Source organism: Passer montanus, unplaced genomic scaffold (assembly GCF_014805655.1).
Source record: "Passer montanus isolate IOZ18808 unplaced genomic scaffold, ASM1480565v1 scaffold25, whole genome shotgun sequence".
Lineage (NCBI taxonomy): Eukaryota > Metazoa > Chordata > Aves > Passeriformes > Passeridae > Passer > Passer montanus.
The window spans coordinates 7,634,406-7,656,194 of record NW_024367149.1 but is presented as its reverse complement, the minus strand read 5'-3'; the positions used below and the strand labels follow the sequence as shown (position 1 = coordinate 7,656,194).

At 43.7% G+C, this 21,789-nt stretch overlaps 1 protein-coding gene across 2 annotated transcripts in view; it reads left to right on the top strand.

Annotated features, from left to right (window-relative positions):
* The first annotated feature begins 11 nt into the window (after window positions 1-11).
* LRP8 (LDL receptor related protein 8) overlaps window positions 12-21,789 on the top strand; it is a 171,021-nt gene continuing 149,243 nt past the window's right edge. For both annotated transcript variants that reach the window (XM_039711803.1, XM_039711802.1), the window contains exons 1-2: window positions 12-177; window positions 1,008-1,127. In XM_039711803.1, coding sequence (XP_039567737.1) covers window positions 108-177; window positions 1,008-1,127 — 190 coding nt within the window. In that variant the 5' untranslated portion in view covers window positions 12-107. The remainder of the gene's footprint in view (window positions 178-1,007; window positions 1,128-21,789) is intronic.

The following is a 21,789-nucleotide window of genomic DNA, read 5'->3' as shown; positions in this document are numbered from 1 at the left end:
GGGCGGCGCCGGCCGCAGTCGGCACGGGGCGGGCAGCGAGCGGCGCGCCGGCTGCGCGCACCCCGCACACGGCGCGCTGCCACCGAGGGAGGGAGGGAGCGAGCACCATGTGCCGGCCAGCGCTCGCCCGGCTGCTGCTCCTCCAGCTGCTGCTGCTCAAGCTGCACCTCGGCAAAGGTGGGTCCGGCGCGCTACGGCCGCTCTGCCTCAGCGCCGGGGTCTGCCGGCCTCAGCGCTGCCGGGGAGGGGGTGAGCGTCCTGCCGGCACGGGCACCCCAGGATGTGCGGCCGCGGATGCCCGCTCGCCCCGGTGCCCTGCGCGGGGTTTGGGACCTGCGGAGGGCTGGGCACGCTCGGGGGTTGCGACCTGCGGGGGCCGGGCACGCTCTTCAAGCGGGCGAATGCAGCCCGAGAGCTGGTGACAGGAGCTGCCACCTTTAATCCCTTTCAGAGGGGATTTGTGCCTCATCAGAGCAACGCGGCACCGAGTCTGTAAAGCAGATTTGCTCCGTTCTCCCCCCGCCCTCAACTTTAGTTGGGTCAGGTCCCTTTTCCCGGGACGGCGCCGGTGCCTTTTCCGCCCCGCGTCCCCAGGTGTCGGTGCGTTTTGCCCCGGCGGATGCGCAGGAGCTCCCAGCATCACTCCGCTTTATAATTTTTCTTTGTCTGTTGTGTTTCGGGTTTAACCATATTCTATTCCCAGGCTCCTTTTCCCTCCGCCTTTAAAACAATGCGGGGAAGCACGGGAATGGCCCCTTTTATCCCTGCACAAAGCAGCTTCGGGATCACTGCCGTGCTCCCGCGGAGGCGCGTCTCCCCCGGCCCCGCGCCGAGCCGCTGTGCCCCAGCGAGCCCAGCCGCAGCCCCCGGCCGGCCGGCGGCGGCTCCCGATGCCTTGCCCGGGTTGTCCGCGGCCGGGCCGAGCGGCGAGGCGGCCCCGGGATGCCCCCGCCGCCCGGCCGTGGGAGCGCGCCCCGCTGACCCAGGCGCGGCCCCGTGTCTCGCAGGCGCCGTCAAGGAGTGCGAGGAGAACCAGTTCCAGTGCCGGAACGAGCGGTGCATCCCAGCCATCTGGAAATGCGACGAGGACGACGACTGCTCGGATAACAGTGACGAGGCGGATTGCCGTGAGTATCCGTGCCCCGCGCGGGGCGGGGGTGCCGGGCAGGGCGCGCTTCCCAGCTGCGCTGCGCCTCTTTTTTTATGAATGAATGAATGAAGTCGCGCCGTGCCCGGCCGCGGCGCCCATTGGCTGCCGGGAGCAGCAGATCCGTGACGCGGCGCCGCGGGGCAGCGGCTCCTCGCTGCCGCCCGGCCCGGCCGGGGTGCCCGCGGCAGCGCGGGTCCGGCGGCAGCGTCACCTGGCAGCTCCCCGCCCTCCTCTGCCCGTCCCCTCGCCTCCAGCAGCGCCTCTGCTCGGAGCGCCCGCGAGGAACAGCGCGGTGTGTGTCCTCGGGGCAGCTGGGTGGGATGTTAAACCCCGGAAGAGCCCGAGCTCAGGGCGAGTGACAGGTGCTCATGTGAAATGTTGCTTACTCATAAGCGTCCTACAAGATGTGGAGTGGGCGTGAATCTTGTGTTTAAATATGTTTGCAGTCAGCGTGACAAAGCAGATAAACAAGTAGCACTGCTTGGCTTGGCAGTGTCAGCCATGTAACGCTAATTCCTTCATAGTGTAAGGGAAGAGAGGGCAAGATGCGTACTTCCAATCCTGAGAAAATGGCACTCGTTCCTTCTCCTGTGGTGTGGCTCTAGTGTGTATCAGTGGAAACACATAAACTCTGGGTACTTTGTAGGGTTATGCTGTTATAACTTGGCTGTTATTTTGCTTACAGCTTCTGAGAGCCTGGGAGAATTTGTCTCAGCCATGGAGTCTAAGAAGCATCTGTAATAGAAATTACAGAGCCTAAATCTTGAAGAGAAGTGTCTTTTAATTTGGGGTTTAAAATTGCAAATATTGTAGCAAGTACCACATCTCTTGAATTATCTCTGTAGAATAACAGGCACTGAATGTGCATTCAGTGAGTGAACTCTTCAGAGCTCATAGACCCAGTGAATACATCACGAAAAGAAAGGTCACTGGTTATGTGTTTTTCCATATGCGATTTCCCTGTTAGCATCTTCATGTGTCAGGTGATGTTTGGACTCAAGTCTAAGTAGATGAGTTTAAGGAGAGCAAGGATTCCCAAACTCTTAAATTATGACAAGATGTTCCATGTGAACACCCCATAACTTTTTTTTCTGGTTGCTGTCTTTATTCAGAGGACTTGATTTGCTTTATGTATGATTTTTTTTTATGATCTGGGGAGTTAGCAGCATTCATTTTGATATAGAAATGGCTTATAATGGCACTTTATTTAGAGGCAGCTTAGATGTGGAATGTTTCAAGTTGCAAAAGACTCGGGGAAGCTGGGGGTGACTGAGAACTACCATGGACTCTTGTGTAGCCGTAACTGGGAAAGTTTTCTCAGAAGTGTCTATATTTCCCATGAGAGATAGTAATCTGTGGAAGCACTGGGAGTCTCTGAGCAGGTATATAATGGTGTTCTTGAAGCCTTTTATTTAAAACCTCTGTGCACTGTGGTACAAAGGCTTGGTGAGCTGCAGGTGACCTGTGGGCAGTGCTTTTGGAGCTGCATTTCGGAGGTTGGGATCGTGGCTGGAGGAGCTTCTTGAATGAATTCTGGACCCTGCTTTCAAAATGGAAGAGTAGGTTTGTGTCCTGAGCTCTTGCCCTGCATGAGTGAGGGATTCAGTATCTGGGCTGCTTTTTTATTTTCTCCTTTTCCCTATGATCAACCCTGTGAGCATTGTGTCAGGAGCGTGTAGAACAACATGCTGTTGAACATCAGCTCAGCGTGGATTGTGCTGTGTTAGAATGCTTATTGCACAGGGCTTTTATAGTTGTTGCCTTTGGGGGTGGTAAAATATGTTCTTCACTTTAATCTGAATTTGGCATTTATTATTGATTGGGAATCAGACTACAGAAATTGCTCATGGACTGTTAATTTAGTTCATAGATAGAGAGACTTTGCAGTTGCTTCTTCAAGCAGACTGAAAGACAAAAATTGCATTTGTCATGCACATTTTTTTCACTTAAATTGTTCTGAACACTGCTTTATTTTGAAAGTGCATACTGCTTTTCAGCATATGGAATGTTTGGAGTTCTACTCACTGGGTGAAAAAATATATTCCACGTTTTTGCTTCTAGATACCACCTCTGTTATCACTGCTGTAATAAACAGATATTTATTTTAAAATTATTTTATGAACATATGCAATAGAAGAAACTATTTTGGAAAACTCTGCATGCCACAGTGGTGATGGAGAGGGAAATGAATATGCAGGTAGCCTGCTGGCAGTGACTACTGATAAGGACCCTGATAACCTCTGTAATTACTTGATGATTCTTTTTCCCAGAGCTGATAATGTATTTGTAATAGCTCATTGCTGCTTGTGTATATTCTCCCTTTTTAAAGAGATAGGATGGTCTTTATGGTGTGAAGAATTGGTTTGTGAAACCAATTCCTTGTGGTAGACAGTCTAATACACTGGAAAATTTTGTTACCAAGACTATCTTAAATAGTTGGAAAGAGTTGATTTTTTTTTTTTGGGCAGGACTCTGAGTTTCCTAGTAGAAATTGTCTTTGCACAAGACTGAATTTTTATTTGTTTGGGGGTTTTTTGTCCCCTTTGTGCTGTGTCCCATGTCTGCCCCTGTTTCTCCCCATCCTCCATGCTCCCATGATTTGCTGGCATCATGTTTTGGATTCTAAGGAGAATGTTTCAGTAATCAAACTGTACTGCATCCTTGGCATTTGCTTTCAACTGAGTAATCCTTTTCTGTCGTGGCTGGTGGTTCAACTTACCTACCAGAGGAGTGATGTGTGAGTAAATGCAGCAAACGCTGGACCTGAAGGCAGCACTGGTTTTTAAGGTGTGTTAAATTTATGCAGGACTGGGTTTCTGGGCTAGCAAAAGAAAGGTAGCCAAGGAGGCTGCCAGGAAGGGAGGAGATGGTGCTCGTTTGTGTGTAGGCACATGACTTGTGAAGTGTTAACACGAGAGAAGGAGGAGACACTAATTTGTGCGCATTGTAGAAATATATAAAAATAAAGCAGTAAACAGATTGCCTGAATATGAAGATGCTGTTTTGCTGTCATGTTTTCAGAAAATTATACCATTTTGAGGAAAGAAAGATAAAAAGGGAGTAGATATGTTCCTTAAAATGTATCTTTGGAAGGGGAACTGAACTCTAGAGAAAAAAGTAGAAGTTACATTGTTTAGGTTGTTGGGGAAATCTAGTTGTAAACTCTGCAATTAGAAATCTTGGGTACCTATTGCAGAGTTTAAACCTGTCCTAAAACTATTTGTTCTGCTCTATGCAAAAGGATTTGCTTGGGCTCAGTCCAGTTTGTGTAGGCCTGGAAAAACAAAATCCCAGTCACAACTTGGGGCTTGCAGTGCCACAATATGCACTAAACGTGGTCCTTACAATGAACACAGGGCCCCAGGGCAGTTCTGAACATGATTTCTGTAGATGCATTTTGGTCCTTCCCTGCGATAAGTTTTCCTCTTTGGAAACACTGAAAAGACTCTTACAAGCTATTTCACACAATGCTTGCAGATGCACAGTCATTGGGACATTTTTTGTAACGGTACAGCAGCAACTTTATAAAACATCAAAGCTGCTTTTATAGTGGAAAAATGTCCATTTTCCGAGGCACAGTGTTTTAGCAAAAGCACTCTTTGCTGAGGTACTCATAATGTGGGATACTGACTTTTTTTCTATGTCTCCCTCAGGAAAGGTGGAGGCTGCAAAGCCAGGTCAGACTAGGGGTGTGTGTGCTCTGTGTCCAGGGTGCTGCGCTGTGTGACACATCACCCAGAATGGAAAATCCTAGAGTGCTGTTCTGAAGGAACAGTGGCTCTTGGAGGCTTTTTCCCCAGCTTTACAAGTTTATTGCTGCTTGCCATTGCAGCCAGCAGAAAACAAGGGAGACCTTGCAAACAGCTGCCAGACGCAATATATTTGACGCAGAATAGGAGCTCTTACTTTGATAGTTGTTTGATTTTAGTTTTATGATGTAAGTATGGTTCACATTATCTTAACTCACACCTGAGTGTGGGTGAAGGAGACTGGAGGATCTCTGCTTAAATGTTTCACTGTTGAATAAACACTAAATATGGCAAAGAGTATAGTTGCAAAAAGCAATCAGTAGGTGAACCAGTTTCCTAAAATTAAACACAAGCTGCAGGATCATTTCAGCTTTGTAATACCTGCCTGCAGGGGGACACAGCCAAATGCAGAATTACTATTTATTGTTTAAAGTTCCATTTTCCACCTTTGCACTGGTATCCTTTCTGTGCTGTTGCTTGCTGGTGAGGACTGCTCATGGGGCTATTTTATAGACAGGGTTGAGGCTGCCTCAGGTATGAGATGCAGTCTGAAGGGAGTTACTGTTTCAAAAACTGTTCCCATGTGTCCAGAATGTAGGTAAACATGTGGCATCAGCAAACCTCCTCTACCTCTGCCCTTGCCTGCCTTGTGGCCACAGGAGGTGGCTGTGTAGCTGAGACACATTTCCTCTGCAGCAGGGAGGAAGGAGGACTCCCGTTCTTCCACTGGCTTTGTACAGAGAGTCTGCAGAGTTTGACTCCTGCTGCCTGTGTGGAAGCCCAGGAGGCAGCCTCATGGTCTCTGTGCTTTTCAGTGCACGTTTCACTAGAGCTGGAATTTTGGAGTAAAAACATAGCAAAAAGCCCATTTGAAAACTAAATTCTGGATCCTATGCAGAGTTAAGTATGTCTGTGTGGCTTTGAAGTGCAGGAGTGTAATGGTGTGCCAGGCTTGCAGGTTTTGGGGTGTGACCAAGTGACACAGTAGGCACTCACAATGCCACATGTGTTCTATAACTTTCTGTCCTCTGTTATGCATTGCTCCAGTTTTTCTTTCTGTTTTGTACTGAGCCACTGTCCTGTATGCCGCGTGATTGCTGCCTGCCACCCTGGAGATGCTGTGCATGTCACTATGTGGAGTTTTAGGGTTCCTTGACACTTGCTCTTGATTGTGGTCATATGGTCATATGCTCTTGATTGTGCCAGTGACATTTTAACTGTGTTGTGTGGCCAGCTTGCATGCTTATCCCAAAACTGGAAGCACTTGGAAGGACTGGGGCTGAGAGGCAGGACTTGTTTGCTTTTCTGTGTGGCTGCTGCCTGCTTGTCCTGGTCTGTACTGGATTCATATCCAGCTTAGGCTCAAAACCAGTTTACTGATTTCTTGTGTTCCACAGTGAATGTTTTTATTTATCTTCATTTTTCATTATATTCTTGTTATCTGCTCTGAAAAAACTAACTTGCATGTTTGTGGTGTCTGGATATCTTCCCTGTTAGTGCAACCTGCTGCACATGTATGTAGAAAGTGAAGTTTTAAGTACATGCCCTTCTCCTTTTCCCTATTTCCTGGGACATTTTCTTAAACACTTTTATTTATGCAGTTTTATTTAGTAAGCAGTCTAGATGCAGACTGCTTTCCAGAAGGAGGTGATTTTCTATCACTCCTGCTTATGGTCTGGGAAAGAAAGACAGAATTGAGATAGGACCTCTGAAAAGGCAGAAGGGAGAGCCACTGGGGACATTATAGCTACTGAGGGAAGTGAACTTGGTTTTATGCAGCGCTGCTGTGCTACAGCAAGAAGGCACAAGAGTTGCTCTAGATACAGTTACAAGAATGAGCTGCAAGCTGAAAAGCTTTCCTGAGGTCAAGGAGAATGGGAAGAGTGAATATAATGATTAAGTTCAAGAAGGAAATTATGAAAGTGCAGTTAAAACCAACATGACTTTGTTTATCAGAGAGCTCAGAGCTGTCATTTCAGAGGATAGAAGCATATTCTACATTTTGCGCCAAGGCAGGTAAACTTCATCCAAGCCTTTTAATGTATAAAGAGAAAGAAGCTGTGGCTGTCCCATCCCTGGCAGTGTTCAAGGCCAGGCTGGCTGGGGCACTGAGCAACCTGGTCTAATGAAAGGTGTCCCTGCCCACGACAGGGGTTTGGAACTAATGGTCTTTAGAGTCCCTTCCAACCCAGACTATTCTGTGATTCTATGAAAAGTCCATACAGACCAGTTCTCTTGTGTCTGCAGTGTTCTAGACCTGGGCTTAGCACAGGTTAGAGATGGGACTCCTGACTGATTGATATTAAGAGTGAAAGATACTTAGGATAATTTAATATTAATCAGAAAATGTACTGAAGTTTATTCAAGTTGCAATTATGAGACCAGAGAAATTAAGTGTAATGTATTGGTGAACCCATTTATTAGTGTAGTGTACACCTACACTAAGAGATTGCCAGTGCTAGAAATAATAGGTTTTCTTGACTCCATGGTCCACCTAAAGGACTATTAAACACTCTGTTACACCTGAAAATGTCTAACCATTATTGATTCCCTCAGCAGACCCCAGCTTTTGTTTCTGCTGGCCTTTTCAATACCATCAGCTTTTTGAATTCACTGACAAATCTACCATGACTTTGGTGTGCCTCAGAGACTGATGTTGTATCAGGGATGCATTTGTGGTAGAATTGATTTGGTGTGAAGTTCTCCTGGTCCTTTTACTGGTGTCCTTTTCTTCTCTACAGCTTTCCCATTTCCTTGCAGCTTTTCTGTGGTAATTTCAAAGATGTTCCCAAAGCATGCTGTTGCTCAGTTCTGCTTTTCTGTGTCACTACACTTTTCTGTGTCTGCCTTATAAAATGCTGTAAGAAGTCACTCGTTCTTTCTTTTTTTCCTTTGCCCAGGAAAACAAATCAGTAAGTTGAGTTTGGTGATGGAGATGAAGATTTGGGCTGCTGCTTCTTGTCTTGAGCAGTAGGTGGTCCTTGGCAGAAAAGGAGTTTGCCTGCTCTGATGTGCTCTGCTCCCAGGGCAGACAGCTGCTTCCAGCCAAAGGGAAATCCTCACTATTTTATGATGCATGTGAGGGAAGTGTTGGAAAAGCTGAGTGTAGTTTTTCTAGCTCTCTATTTTCCATTAAAATTATTAATATTTAAATACCCACAAGGGAGGGGAAAAGGGTAAAAGGCCCTGTGATAAAATTAATGCAGATTTTCTACTCTGTGAGAAATTCTGTCTGAAATGCAAGTGATAAAAACCTGATTAGACTTTAGAAGTTACAGTGATACTGTAAGCTAGTTGAAAAATAAAACTAAACCCTTGCACACTGAAATATTTTCAAAATCCAGATTTTAACGTGCAAGAAGCCAGAAGATTTTTAAAGCAGGATTGTGAGCTCTGTCACTGATGGTCTCTCAGGGTGAGACATCCTGTTTCTTGCCATAGTAATGATGCCCTGGTAGACTGTGCTTCTGTTCCTGGCAAGGCCCATGACTTTTCTTCCCAGAGCTGTGGCAGATCTGGCAGCCCTGTGCCTTTTTCCTCATGAAGAGGTGAATAAATGGTGTTAGAGCTCTCCTGCTCCGGAGTGACTCAGCTGTGCAAGAGTCAGCAGCTGAGCCAAGAACAGAAATGAGGCCTCCTGCCTACCAGGCCAGTGCTCAACACACACAACTGCTCCTTGCAGAGGTACCTGTTGGACAAGTGGAAGGGTTTCAGTTTTTCCTCCAGCTTTCCTGGTTATTTTCAGCCTAAGCTAAGGCCTGGCAGTCAGTCTAACCTCACGCTTAATGCCAAGAGCAAGTGTTAGAAACTAGGAGAGAACAGGATTTATGGCTGGCTTGGAGCAAGGCTTACAAGCCTTTGGGCTGCAGCCATGTAAAGTGAGTTTTATTGCCAATTTTTTTCCTTAGATGTTCTGTTTCTGATAGTTCAATATTATTTAATGCATTATTAATATTTATTAAATGCTTGAGAGCATGTGTGGCACTGTACCAGGACCAGAGCAGTGAGGGACTGAGTTTCCATGGCAGCAGGAGCACAGTCCTGTACTTGCAGAACCAGAAGGGCTCTTTTTGGCAACTGCTCTCTGTGCTGTTGTGATTACTTTTTAAAGATAGATATATTATTTAACATCTAATTTGTTAATGCTGCAGAATTTTGTCCATCCTGAGTGAGAATTTTGCCTGCTGTAAGTTTCTTTACCTTTTTCTTGAGTTCTAGCTTTGTTTCTGTATCTTCTGTGGGTGTCATTTCTTTTACTTGCAAAGTAGTGAAAGGGGTGAAAGTCTGTATTTAAAATTCATAGTAATAGGTGGAAGTTTTATCTTAATTTTGGTTAAATTTGAAATGTTACATTGTTGAAGACTTCTTTTCCTTTACATGTAGCATATAGCATAGCTTTATCAATTAAAATAATTGTTGAATAAACTGGTGTGTACAACTGACAGTAAACTCTTAACTCTGCTATGTCCCTCGTTTAGATAACTGCTGCAGTTCCAGGTTTCAACTTTGTATTTTATTTTAACTGGCCTTGTTTTATACTTTTTCTCATGCTGCCTTCCTTGCTATGTAATGTGTAGTGTGATGTGCACTGAGATGATACTTTGCTTCATTTCAAGGGGTGAATTAAACTTTTTGTTTGATCCCAAGTCTTTTCCTGCTGTGCATTACCCAGTTGAAGTTTTCTGTCTGTCTTTGCTTTCCATGTATGAAGTTAATGGGATTAATTTCTTTAGTGTTTTTTTTTCTGTTTTTGTTGATCTAGGTGAGTAAAGGTTGTAGGCAGATTTCCAAATGTGTTGCATGAATTTCCCACGATAGATACCAGCTGCTTGGCTTGCTGTTTGAGCAGTGATTGTATATCAGTAAACATTGCTGGATTTACTGGACATGTTCCATCCAGATATGATGCACTCTGTGAGATCCAGGGAGTAGTTAAGACCACAAAAATCAGCTACAGCAGGAGTAGTGAATGTACTTGCACTGAGAATAAGAATTTTGGATGTAAACTTACAACTGTTCCTGTAGACTTTTCATCCTGAATCACAGTTGATCTATAGAGCTACTTATAAACAGAGAAATGGCCCAGTTTCTTTGATAGCAAATGTCAGTGCTGACTGATATAGGCCAAGAAATACACCTCCTGCCTCTCTAACTCAGAGCTTCTATTCTTGTTTGTGTGGTTGTGTTACGCTCATTACACATTTGTCATCCTGTGGCTGCTTAGCAGTTCAGCTTTCTATGAATCTTCCCTTATAAGTGGGCTAAATATTATCTCAGGGACATGAAAATTGATGCTTGGGGAAGTTACCCTCTGCCCAAGGCTGTGGAGTGATTCAGCAACTCACTGTGGACATTAGTGACTCGTGAAGAAAGTTCCCAGTTTCTTTTTTTCAGGTCCATTATCTTGTTTTACACAGATAATCATGTTCCTTGGATTAAATGACTGCTCAAGGATTTAGCATTTGCTTTTGTCATATACAGTTCATAAAATATTCAGAAAAACCCCAGTGTTGAGACAACTCACCGTTTCAAAATTTTAGTGTTGGTCAAGTACAAGAAATGCTTCAAATGTCTCAGAAATGCTTCAAATGTCTCACTTCTTGTATTTAGTATTAGACACAGAAAATACAGGTGCTTGAGGAGGAGCATAATATTTTTGTGTTCCAAAATGAGCTTTGGTTTTGTACATTCCAGCAGATCCTGAAGCACAGCCTGTGTGCACACAGACATCACTGCAGCCACTTCTTCAGCTGGCCAAAAGTTCCTGTTGTGAGACTGCACACCACAGACTTTTAGCTTGCTAAAGAGGCTCTTTCCATTCTCAATTCCATTCAAGCCTCCTTCACCTCCTGCCCACACCTTGCTGTTATCTGAGCACGAACTACTGAACTTATCACCTGTGTACCCATTCCTCCATAAATTATTAGTAACGTATCATTTTCTGGAAGGAACAAAGATAACTGAGGTAGCCTAATTTTCTATTGTTTATTTTATTACTCTTTTCCTTCTTCCTTTCTTGTGTAAAACAGCAAAGATACAGTTTAGATTGCACAACTGAAGTTTGTACAGGGTGGACTCGGTACATGATTTAGGATGTGTAACCTCTATGGGAACTGCTCTTTGGCAGGTTGTAAATAAGGAATTTCAAAGGGAATCTCTGGACCAGTCTCTGCCAGGATCACATTGATGTGTTGAAATTGCTTTACTTCAAGCTCTTTACTGGATGATTTCTGTTCTCCCTTTCCATAAGAGCTATTTTAACACAGAAATCTGTCCTATTTTTTATAAAATAATGTGTTATGTGTATTTGCCCAAGGTGCCAGTGCATATTGATCCCTGAAGTTAAATAAGGATTAAGGAGCTGCATTGACAGGTGTTGAAAAGAATCATATCTGTCCAGTTCTTGACTGCAGGGTTTCTGATTGTGGCATGGCACTTCAAAGACAGTGAGTGTAGAGCAGGGGAGAAATCCTGGGGCACCCTTTTCTAGAGGGACATGATAAATAATGTACTTAATTTTTCTCCATGGATGTGGGCAAGCACACACCTGAGCAATATGGAACCTTTCCCAGGCTTGCACACAGTGTCTTATTGCCTTGCTCTTCTTCCAGTCTTTCCCCATGAGTTTGGCCATTAATTCTCATGGCTCTGTTTCACAGTGCCCATCCTCAGCAGCAATGCACAAAGCCTTTGTTAACACCTTCCCTTGCTCAGGCACTGCAGGGGACTCTGCAAAGCCTGGCTGAGAGCAGCAGCATTTCTTCACATTCAGTTATGCACACAACCATGTGAATACTGCAAGCCTTTAGTTGTGCTAATGCTCACAGAAAGGATTAATAATTCCTGCACAAATGCTGTACTTCAGCTGGCACAAAGCAGCAGCTAAGTTCACTTTGCCCAGGTCTAATTACTTAATTTACAGTATTTTTATATTTTGAGACCGAAACGCAGGTTGAGCTGTACTTCAGCTGGCACAAAGCAGCAGCTAAGTTCACTTTGCCCAGATCTAATTACTTAATTTACAGTATTATATTTTGAGACCGAAAGGCAGGTTGAAGCTGCCAGGGTGACAAGTGTTGGAGATTCCAGAGCTGATGTGGAGCTCCACACCTGCTTACTGTTGATTCCAGTTCAGGGCTGCTGGGCACTGTGAGGTGCACTGGCAAGCAGTGCCCTAAGAGATGTGTGATCACAGAACAAAAGCCATTGCTGTCACAGAACAGTTTTGATTCTCCAGCTTTCAAGGTCAGGGCTGAGATATTCACCACCATGGGAAATGCTGTATTCCTGCAGCAAGTCAGGGTTGTGCTGAGGATTACAGAGTCCTTGGCTTAGGGGCTCTTGTCCTGGCAGCTTCATCCCTGCCTGCTCAGTGCACTGGAGGAGTGTTTCAAGAAAACCTGAAACTAAAATATCCTTTTAGAAGACTGCTTTCTTTCCTTTTCCAAGCAGGCTGGATAGCTGTCAGTGAGTTGTCCATAATGATAAAGGTTGAGCAGTGATCTTTGTGGCTTACTGGTTCCTTTTCTGAGCCATCTTGTGCAGGCTTCATCATCATATCACAGGGTTAATTTTAGAATGCAAAAAAGATGCTTCTCTGACAGTGAAAACCACCGAGGGGGAGGAAGGCAGCCAAGTACAGGACCTAATTTCCCCCCTTCCTACAAAAGTGTTTTTTTCTTCCTGTGGGGGAGTGTGAGGTTGAATGTGGCATTAGAAACATATTCAGCAAGGGGTTTAGGGCAGCATCTTGCTGTGTTGTTTTTGAAAAGGATTCTCTCCCTGCTACTTGTTTCTAGTGAAGTCATGTGGGATTAGGTTTCCTGATAGGAATAAACAAACCTGATGAGATCCAGCACAACAAAATGGAATTCCCTTAATATAATTTATGTCTGTTTTTTATGACTGTGGTACACCTGAGAGCTGTATCACCTTTTCTGGCTGGGGGTGAATTTCCTGTAGATGAAGCGTTTTGGTGCATCAGCTTGACCTTTTACATAGAAAAAGGGCATGTGTAAATGTCACTTTTCTACAGTAATCAGTTGGGATTATCTGCCATTGTGTTGGGTTTTTTCCTCTGCTTTTATAATAGCAGAGATTTTTACAGCACTTTGACATGTAAGAATGATGGAGGTTTCACTGTCTTACACTGGATAAATTCTCGTCGGTAGATATGAAGGAGATGATTCATACCTATTAGGACTCTGTGTGTGAGAGAGTTATATTTCTTATTGGATATGAAGTGGAAGATGGAGGATCTCATTTCACTCATACTGTTAGAATCCAAAATGCTAAATGATGAGTGTCTTGGGATTTGGGGAAGATATTTGCTGCGTGTTCCGCTCTAATTAATTGCGATGTTTGCTGGGGGTTCCTTGTTACTTTAATCTGCGGACAGCACCGTTCTCTGATGGTGAAAGTTGAAGAGAGAAAACATCTTGTCTGTGTGAGGGCTCAGCCTGCTCTTGCTGCTGCAGAAGTCTCTGAGGAAATGCTGATTTGGTTATTTTAGATTGCTGACAAAGCTTGGCCCTGTAGCTTCAGAGACAGACCTGACCCTCTCCCTGCTGGCATAGTTCTGTTGAGATTCATGTCTCTTAGTGAAAAAGCTGCTGCTGTGGGCCCAGAAGGGCTGGAGGAGATGGATCTGTGTGGTCCATGGGGTCCTGCTGAGAGAAGAGCCCTGGCTGGCTGTACCCATCTGGCTGAGCTGGCCAGAGCTCCTCCACAGGGCCACCCTCACCAGCCAGGCAGAGCTTCACCTCGGGTACATTTTATCTCCTGAGGTGAGCCTGTGAAATAATGGTGAGGGAACAGTGTTGGCAGGGGAATGTGCTGGATAAAACATCAGTTTTATGTGATATTTCAAGGGATCTTTGTTCCTCCATAGTTACAAACAGTCACAACTGACAATAAGAAACCTTTGCAAACTCAAAAATCAATGGCTTCAGGCCTGTGGTGTTCACAAAATGTTTTCTGCAGCAGTTTTCACCAGGGTATTACCCTGTCTTTCTTTTAGTCTCCAGAAGTGCATAGAGCATCATTGTGGAGCTACAATACAAGTTCTGGCCTTGGACCACTGTTTTGTTCCAAGTGAGGATTAACTGCTCTCTAATTCTGTTTTAGGGGTGAAAGTACAGCTTCATTCCATTCCTGATCTCATGCATCCCCCAGCTACAATGTTGTGTGAGGACTTGCCATTGGCAAGCCACGAGAATAGAAACCATCCATATTTTATTGACCATTCAGTCTGTCTCCAGTACTTCTTTTGCTTGTGTTTCCCAGTGGCCTGCTGAAGGAGTGATCAGTTGCAGGCATATTTTAGTCTGTGATACCACTAGTTTTATAATGATCTTGCTTTCAATTTGGATGGTGTAAAATTGCTCTCTTAGGCTGCTTAGTCTGCATTTGCAGCTCTGCTGTTTGGTGGAAGAGGCCAAGCTTGCTCCAGTGCATGATGTGTTATTCTATGGCTAAAGCAAGTTCTTCCTGTGCTAAACTTCAGGTGTCTCTTCCTTTTGGAGCAGAAACACTCAGAGCTCTCAGTGTGGTACAGGTGCAGTGTGTAGGTCTGAACATTGACACAGGAAGTCTAGAAGTGCAGGAGATCACAAGCTTAATGATATTTAAATTTTATTGAGAATCTGCTCGTGGCAGGAAAATCCTCACTGTGGCTTTGGTTTTGCCAATGCATCTGGTATTCACCCTGCCCTGAGCAGCACAGCAACTAACATTTCTCCAGACTTGGCTCATAGTTTGCAGTTATCTGTCTCAGCAGGAATAGACTCAAGGAACATGAGCAATGTTCCTCAGTCCCACAAAATGGAACTACTGCCCGGGTTGAGTATTCCCAATTAAAGCTCCTTGCCCTGCCTGACAATATTGTATCCATGGCTGAATATGGATTGGAAAGTCTCAATATTATTGCTGTAATCAATTTGCATCTGAAAAAACTTGAAGTTCATGTTCTGGTTTAGATATTGCGCAATATATTCAACCGACAAAAAAAGCAAAGCAAGAAAACTCCAACTCTGAGCCATTTGGAGAGGTGGTTTTTCCTGCTAAGCTGCAGGCTATTATATTGCACAGCAGAACTCTTGGTGAGTTCAAAGTGAGTTTATTGTTGCTGTGTGGGTATTTAGTGAGTCAGTGTAAACCTCTTTAATTCTGTTACATCAGTAATGGAACTTTGATCCTGCTTTTTCAGTACCCTTTCTCAGGTAACGTTAACAGGATTTGCCTGTAATATATAGATACTGAAACGCTTCCAGTGTATTTGTAATATAATAGGTACTTCCTGTAATATATAGGTACTATAACACTTCCTGATTCTTTTGTTTGATTGCAAAAAATGGGCAGGAGGAATTGCCAGATGTGAGTAGGCACTCTCCATCTCTATCACTGCTGTGCACTTGTTTAGAAGTGGATGAACTTGATGGAGATTTGTTTTGATGAGCTTTTGCCAGGTTGACCTTTTGTTCCAACAGCATTATGTCTGACTAATTACAGTCAAATAAACTGCCTTGGAGTTTTCCATCATGCTGTCTCTTCTCTAGATGAAGAGCAGGTAATCGTGACTCAGTCCTGACAAATCTATTCTATTACAAAGAATTTCTAGGCAGGTGGCTGTAGAATTAATCTATACTGCTTTTGCAAGGATCTTTGCTCATGAAGGCCATTCCAGGGAAAGTTTTCAGGGGGAACAGGCAAGTGAGGGCCAGGCCTGCTGAAGGGTTGTTTGGGTGCTTTGGGTAGTTCTGTCCTCAGGTCTCCACTGGAAAATGCCTCCCTGTGCAGAGAGCTCGTAGTGCCAGCCTGTTTGATTGGGCTCCACATCTTTACATTGATTTATTGTTGCTGTTTCCCATGGAATTGGCTGCATGCAGGAAACTCCTGCTGTCAATGCAGACACATGGGAGGGTGCAACTGCCTGTCAGAAAGGTGCTTCTCTGCTGCAGTGACTAGAAATAGGAAAGTAAAAATGCCTACCCTAGCTGTCTCATTGTTAGTGGGGTGGATAGACCCCAAAAGTGATACTAAGGTTATTCTGTAAATGCCCTATTTTTAAAATTGAAAACAAAAAGTCTCATTATTCACAGGAAGTCATTGAGGGTATGCATTGAGAGCAGGGTACCTAGCTGTATTAAAATGTGCCTGATCAGGCAGGGGCAGGGACTTGGTATAAAATCCCTCTGTAAGCTTTCATTGACAGCCTCCTTCAGCTCTCATTTTCCCAATTTGCCCTCTTGTGAGATGGGGAAGTGGTTTGTCTTTATTTTTGTAGAATAGTGCAGTCCATAAATGGTCAAAAGAGTGGAACAGGAGCTTGGTATTGCTGTTTAGTTAAATGTGTGTGCTTGCAAACAAAATCAGCAAGTTGGCATTTGGTCAAGAGAAGCAGCTTTCAAGTTTAGAGGGACGGACTTCTGAATCCAGTAAGAATATTGAATGCAACCCAGATGGCATCCTGGAGGGAAGTTCTGTGGCATCAATTAGCTTGTAGGTGACCATGCTTCCAGCCAACTGTGAGTTACTTGGCAGCTTGCCACTTGACTGCTAGTGAAAATTCAAGAACAATGAGATGAATAAAAGTTCCTCAGAGACAAAGAGAAAGATGTCTTCACTTGAAATAAGAAATTTGTGGATATGATTTCTTAAATTATTTAAGCTGTCTGCTTTTGTACAGCCAGCTATCTCAGCCTTGCTTATATATGTTTCTTTGCTGCCTTTGTATATGAAAACCCATTTAAAACTTCTCTCAAATTTCACATGTAATTTGTTCTCAAGGAGGAATCTGCAAATAAAAGGGCCACCAGTAGCTGGACCAGTGCCCACCAGTGCCCTTGTAGCTACTAGAAGGTGAGCTTAATTTAACATTTCCCTCTGGAAATGATGTTCTTATCTAGATTTTAGGACTTCTGTATTTCTGCTAAGACAAAATGAGGTTGTTGCACTCTGGACTCAAAAAGAGCAGCCAGTGAAGAACTGGCTGTATTGTAATAGATTGTACTAGCACAGTTTCAGATCATCCCACTGAGGACTGAGTCTAAGGAGCAGTAAGAATAAACACTCATATGGGACAGATGTGATTTATCTGATATTAGATTGAGCTGGGATCAGATTTTGTTGACTTTGAGTTTGTTCATCACTAACAAAAATACTTCTGCATGGCTTTTCTTTAAAAAAAAATTAATTTTAAAGGGACATGAAATTGTCTGTATGTCCCAAGTGTCAACATTTCAGATGTCTTTTGCATCTGTGCAGTGAGGGATAATTAGGTTTGTGGAGCAGATGTTGTGGAAGCCAGCATGCCTGTCTGTTTCTGGACACAAAGATTTACTCCTGGGTGCACTTGCTTTCTTTTCATGTAGGAGAATGGCAAATCCCCAGTCTTCTGTATGCAGTAAGAACTTCAAGATCTCATACCAGATTTAAGCTGTAAATGCTTCACTAAGTGCTTTAGAAATTAGTGGTTTTACTCTCAAGAATTTCAGCTGCTTAGAACTGAGTTTTTACTCTGCACTGAAATGTGTTGCGGGTTTTTCAAAAAGAGCGCTGTAAATGCTTCACTAAGTGCTTTAGAAATTAGTGGTTTTACTCTCAAGAATTTATTTCAGCTGCTTAGTACTGAGTTTCTACTCTGCAGTGAAATGTGTTGTGGGTTTTTCAAAAAGAGTAGAAATGTTTGCAGGGAAGTACTGATGGTGAGATTCTTCACGATGTTCTCCTGAGAAATAACAATAAAAAAAAGTCCCCATGGAAAACAGAACAATATCATTATCCTAGAATTGCATTCTGTTTTGTACAACCTTGTGCTGTACTGCTTGCTAAAGGGAGAAAAAGGATTTCATAAATAGCCTGATAGGAACAAGGCTATGAACTGTAAGTGTGGATGTATTCTAAGAGTGACCTAGGACTGGCTTCATACAGTACAAACTGTTCTGCATGGCACTTTCTGGTCTGGAAATGTGGTTTTGTTTAGTTTTATCATGTCACACAAGGTTGTGTGCTTCTCCCAGTGTAGCTGTTAAAGAAAAAAACTGTGTTTGGATTTTGAAACCATTGCATGTAAAAAGCTATTAAGTGGAGGTTGCCTTTTTAATTAAAAAGTTTCATCTGAGTTTTTAATGAGCTGACAATATTATATGCAGAGGTGCTTTCCCTCATCATGCCATCAGGTGTGCCTGTTGGTCACAGACAAGGGCTTAGGGAGCTGATTTTCTGCCTTCCAAAGGCCACCCATTTGCTTTCATTCTGGGGGGTGTTGAGGCTCTTTCAAAAATGACTTTGCTGGGTCACTCCTCCTGGCTTTACTCCTATACAGCACACGGGTTGTTTTTACAACTTCAGAAAGATGTGGTACCAGAAAAAACAACAGCTTCAAGGAAGCACCTGGAGACACAGTACTAAAAAATTTAGCTTTCAAAGCTTCCCAGGAGTGCATGTATATGGAAAAATACTCCGTGCTCAAAGCAATACAGTAAGAGTTGTATTGGGGTGTGCTTTCAACTGAGCATCAGAAATGGGCACGAGTTTCACATTTCTGTCTCACTGATGCTCAGCTGGGTCAGTTATGTTCCAGTTCAGAGCAAGCTCATCTTCAGTTCAAAGTTACTGGAAGTGTCAGGGATTTCCTCGATCTGGTTCTTGCTTTCTTAGTGACTACTGAAGGAAGAAGCTTGGGCAAGCACTCCCAGGCATTTTACAAGGAAAGCCAAAGCAGAAAGTTATTTTTACATCTGATTTTTTTAAATGCGTGCTGAAAAAGCTTTCTCTCTCTGCTTTGCATAAGAATGAACCTGGCAATCAGATCCTTACATAAATAAATCCTGAAGCTCACTCAATCAATATTTTGTTCCTCTCTTGGCTCATGTAGAATAAAATCCCAGAAGATTAGTTTTCACAATTAATGCTGATCTTGCAACAACAGTCACGTTTTTAAGAGTCACCGATGTCTCTACCAAGTCCTGGTCAAAGAATTTCCTTTCTTTCTCAGGAGGTTGCATTGTCATAGCACTCTTCTGCTCTGAGGATTTTATTTTTCATATCACTTTTGTCAGAGTCACATTTGAGAGCTGCACGTTTCTCCTCTTTAAATGTCGAAATAATTTGGAAGTCATCCTGACAACTGAGTCATGAGAGTGACTTTCATCTTCCATGCAGGGTGAATCCTCCTTGTGCTTGTTGCACAGGAACATTCAATTCCTTCCTCTCATTTACTTCCAGTGGTTTCTGCAGTTCTCTCTCAGGGGCTGTGAGAGAGGAGAGAAGCAAATAAATATGGCAGAGAGTTGCTATGAATATCCAATTTCTGTTTATGGCAAAGCTCAAAGTCTTCAGTTTTCACTTGATCTTTCCAAAGAATCCCTCCAAAAGGTTCTGTTATCTTGTCAGAGCTGTGTTCCAAGGATACTGGATGAACTGTCAAAACCCAAAGCACTCCAGACCTTCCCACATGCAGCAGCAGCTCTGCAAGGAGGAGTGGGAGCAGTGCCCTGTTCCTCCTGTGGGCAACAGCAGGGAGGTCTTGCAAGGGCCACTGTAATATTTTAGTACCTGCTGGGATGGTTTACTTTCTTTTGATCTCTGAGGCAGAAAAATCTCACAAAGCTGTAAAGGACTTAAAATTTGGAAACTTAGCTGCTGATCATCAGCACTAATAGCTGAATTTAGAATCTGCTGCAGCCAAATGTGTCTGAGGCTAACACACATTTTATATTGGGACATTTCCAGATAGAAGATCATTAATCTTCAGAGTAGAATAGATCTTGATTTAACCTCTGGCCCCTCTAGAGTGTCTCTTGTGGTGCTGTGTTATTGGTCAGTAGAAAAAGTCCAATTTAATCCTCAGTAAGAATTTGAACTTCTGTGACTTTCACATTTCAAATTTCAAGCTCTGCTGTCCTCTGCTGTGGGTTTATGTAGGAGCTGGGAGGAGCTGGGACGACATTAGTTTTTCCATTAACATGTGACAATTGCTCACGCTCCTCTCTCTCTTCCCCCCCCAAGGTTTTTGGCATGGTGCTGCATTCCTATCAAGTCATTGCTCTTGGCCTCATGACTCTCCTAATCTCATGGGACATTTTAAATTCAATTTTTCATCATGGTGGGCACTACTTGGTGGTTTTGTTGAATATCTGATACGAGTTTCTTTAAAATGCTTTTCATATTTTGTAGGAATGACATAAAGAGGACTCTCCTCTTACCCTCTGGTCTAGTGGTGACTCAGCAGCTGCCTGGAATTCAGGTCAAGTGGCCCAGGATGATGGGTGCTGGTAGTCCCAGGTACAGAGACCAGAAAAGAAAATGTGTGGCCTGGAGAAGAACATCTGGTCTCTGCTCAGTTCCTGTATTTAGGGTCATCTGGCCATCTTTGCCTCTATGTCAGCAAACAGAGCAGTGACAGAATCTCCCCTGCAGACCTGTTTTGGCAGCACCAAAACCAAAGGGGAAATGTGGTTTGTTTTTCTTTGCCTTTGAAATCCTCCTGCAGAAAGGGAACAGGACATGGGGCAGAGCTTACAAAAGAAAAAAGTCGTTGGGTGAGTTCAGCCTCTGACCACTTGGTGACTGCTGCCACTGACTAGAGATTAAGCAGCATTTTAAGTGCAAAGTATTTCATAGACAGTTATCAAAGCAGAGCTATCCACCCTTTTGGGTGTTTGGTAAAGTCTGCAATAGGATCTCCATCTTTCCAGTCCAAGTCATCACAGTAAGGTTTCAGGACTTGTAACTTCTTTCTCTTCCATTTGACTTTAGTATTACACAAACTTTTGGTCTGGTGCCTCATCTGATTACCTCCCATTTAGTGTGTTTCTGAGATGGGTACTTGAAAAGCACAACCAATCCATGACACTAATGCCACTAATTGCAACTAATGAGTGTGTTTAAAAGCATTCTCACAAGCAAATCCAGCCTAACAGTGATTCTAGTTTGTGCTTGAAGCTATAGATACTCTGATTGGGCTGTCAGTGCATGTCTGACCACCACCAAACAGGATCTGTGCACAGAATTTGCCTTCCTTCAGTGAGGATGCTAATTCAGAGCTCTCTCACACAAGCTGTCATCTGAATCTATTAATAAAGTCCCTATAAAGATGATAATCTTTGAGACCTACGCTTCGTTTTCCAACTTGATTGAAATTAATCAGCTGGTTTGATTAGTAGATATTAACAAGAGGTCTAACAGAAAAGCAATGTGATCATGTAATCATCATGACTTTAAGATACCAGTCTACAAACAGACTTGACTTAACTGGAGTTCCTCCTCTGTCTGTGCCAGGAGCAGGGGTAAGTTACAAATATGTGACAGTGCTGAGCTCTGCTGTGAACAGAGATCACTGATGGATCCTGGCTCCATGTGCATGCCATACAGGAAAGATATGTCCAAAATACAAGACTTGTCAATGCTCACAGCTCCAGAATAATGAAAAGTTGAACCCTTAATGGCGCAGTTGGCTGTACTCTTCCAGTTTAAAATCATTACTCCTTGTCCTACCACTACAGGTCCTGATGAAAAGTCTCTCTACATCTTTCCTGTAAGCCCCCTTATAAACTGAAAGCTGCAGTGAGTTCTCCTGCAGGAGCCTTCTCTTTTCCAGGAATCTGCAGGATAAGTCTGTGTCTCCTGCAGTAAAAGGACCCTTGGATTCTGTGATACTGGATGAACTAGGAGTAGCTATTCAGCAAGAAAAAAGGGAGAAGAATGCAAGGATGGAGGAATTCCAGTGGGCAAATTCCAGAGGACACAAAGCAGTAAGAATGTACAAATCCAGTCTGCTCATGGAACAGAAATTCCAGTTGTATTTGAATCTGAGAGAGGCCCTGGCAGATAAAGGCTGTGGGCCCTGATTTGCTTGGGAGCAAAGGCTGGCTGGGGAGCACTGTTTGG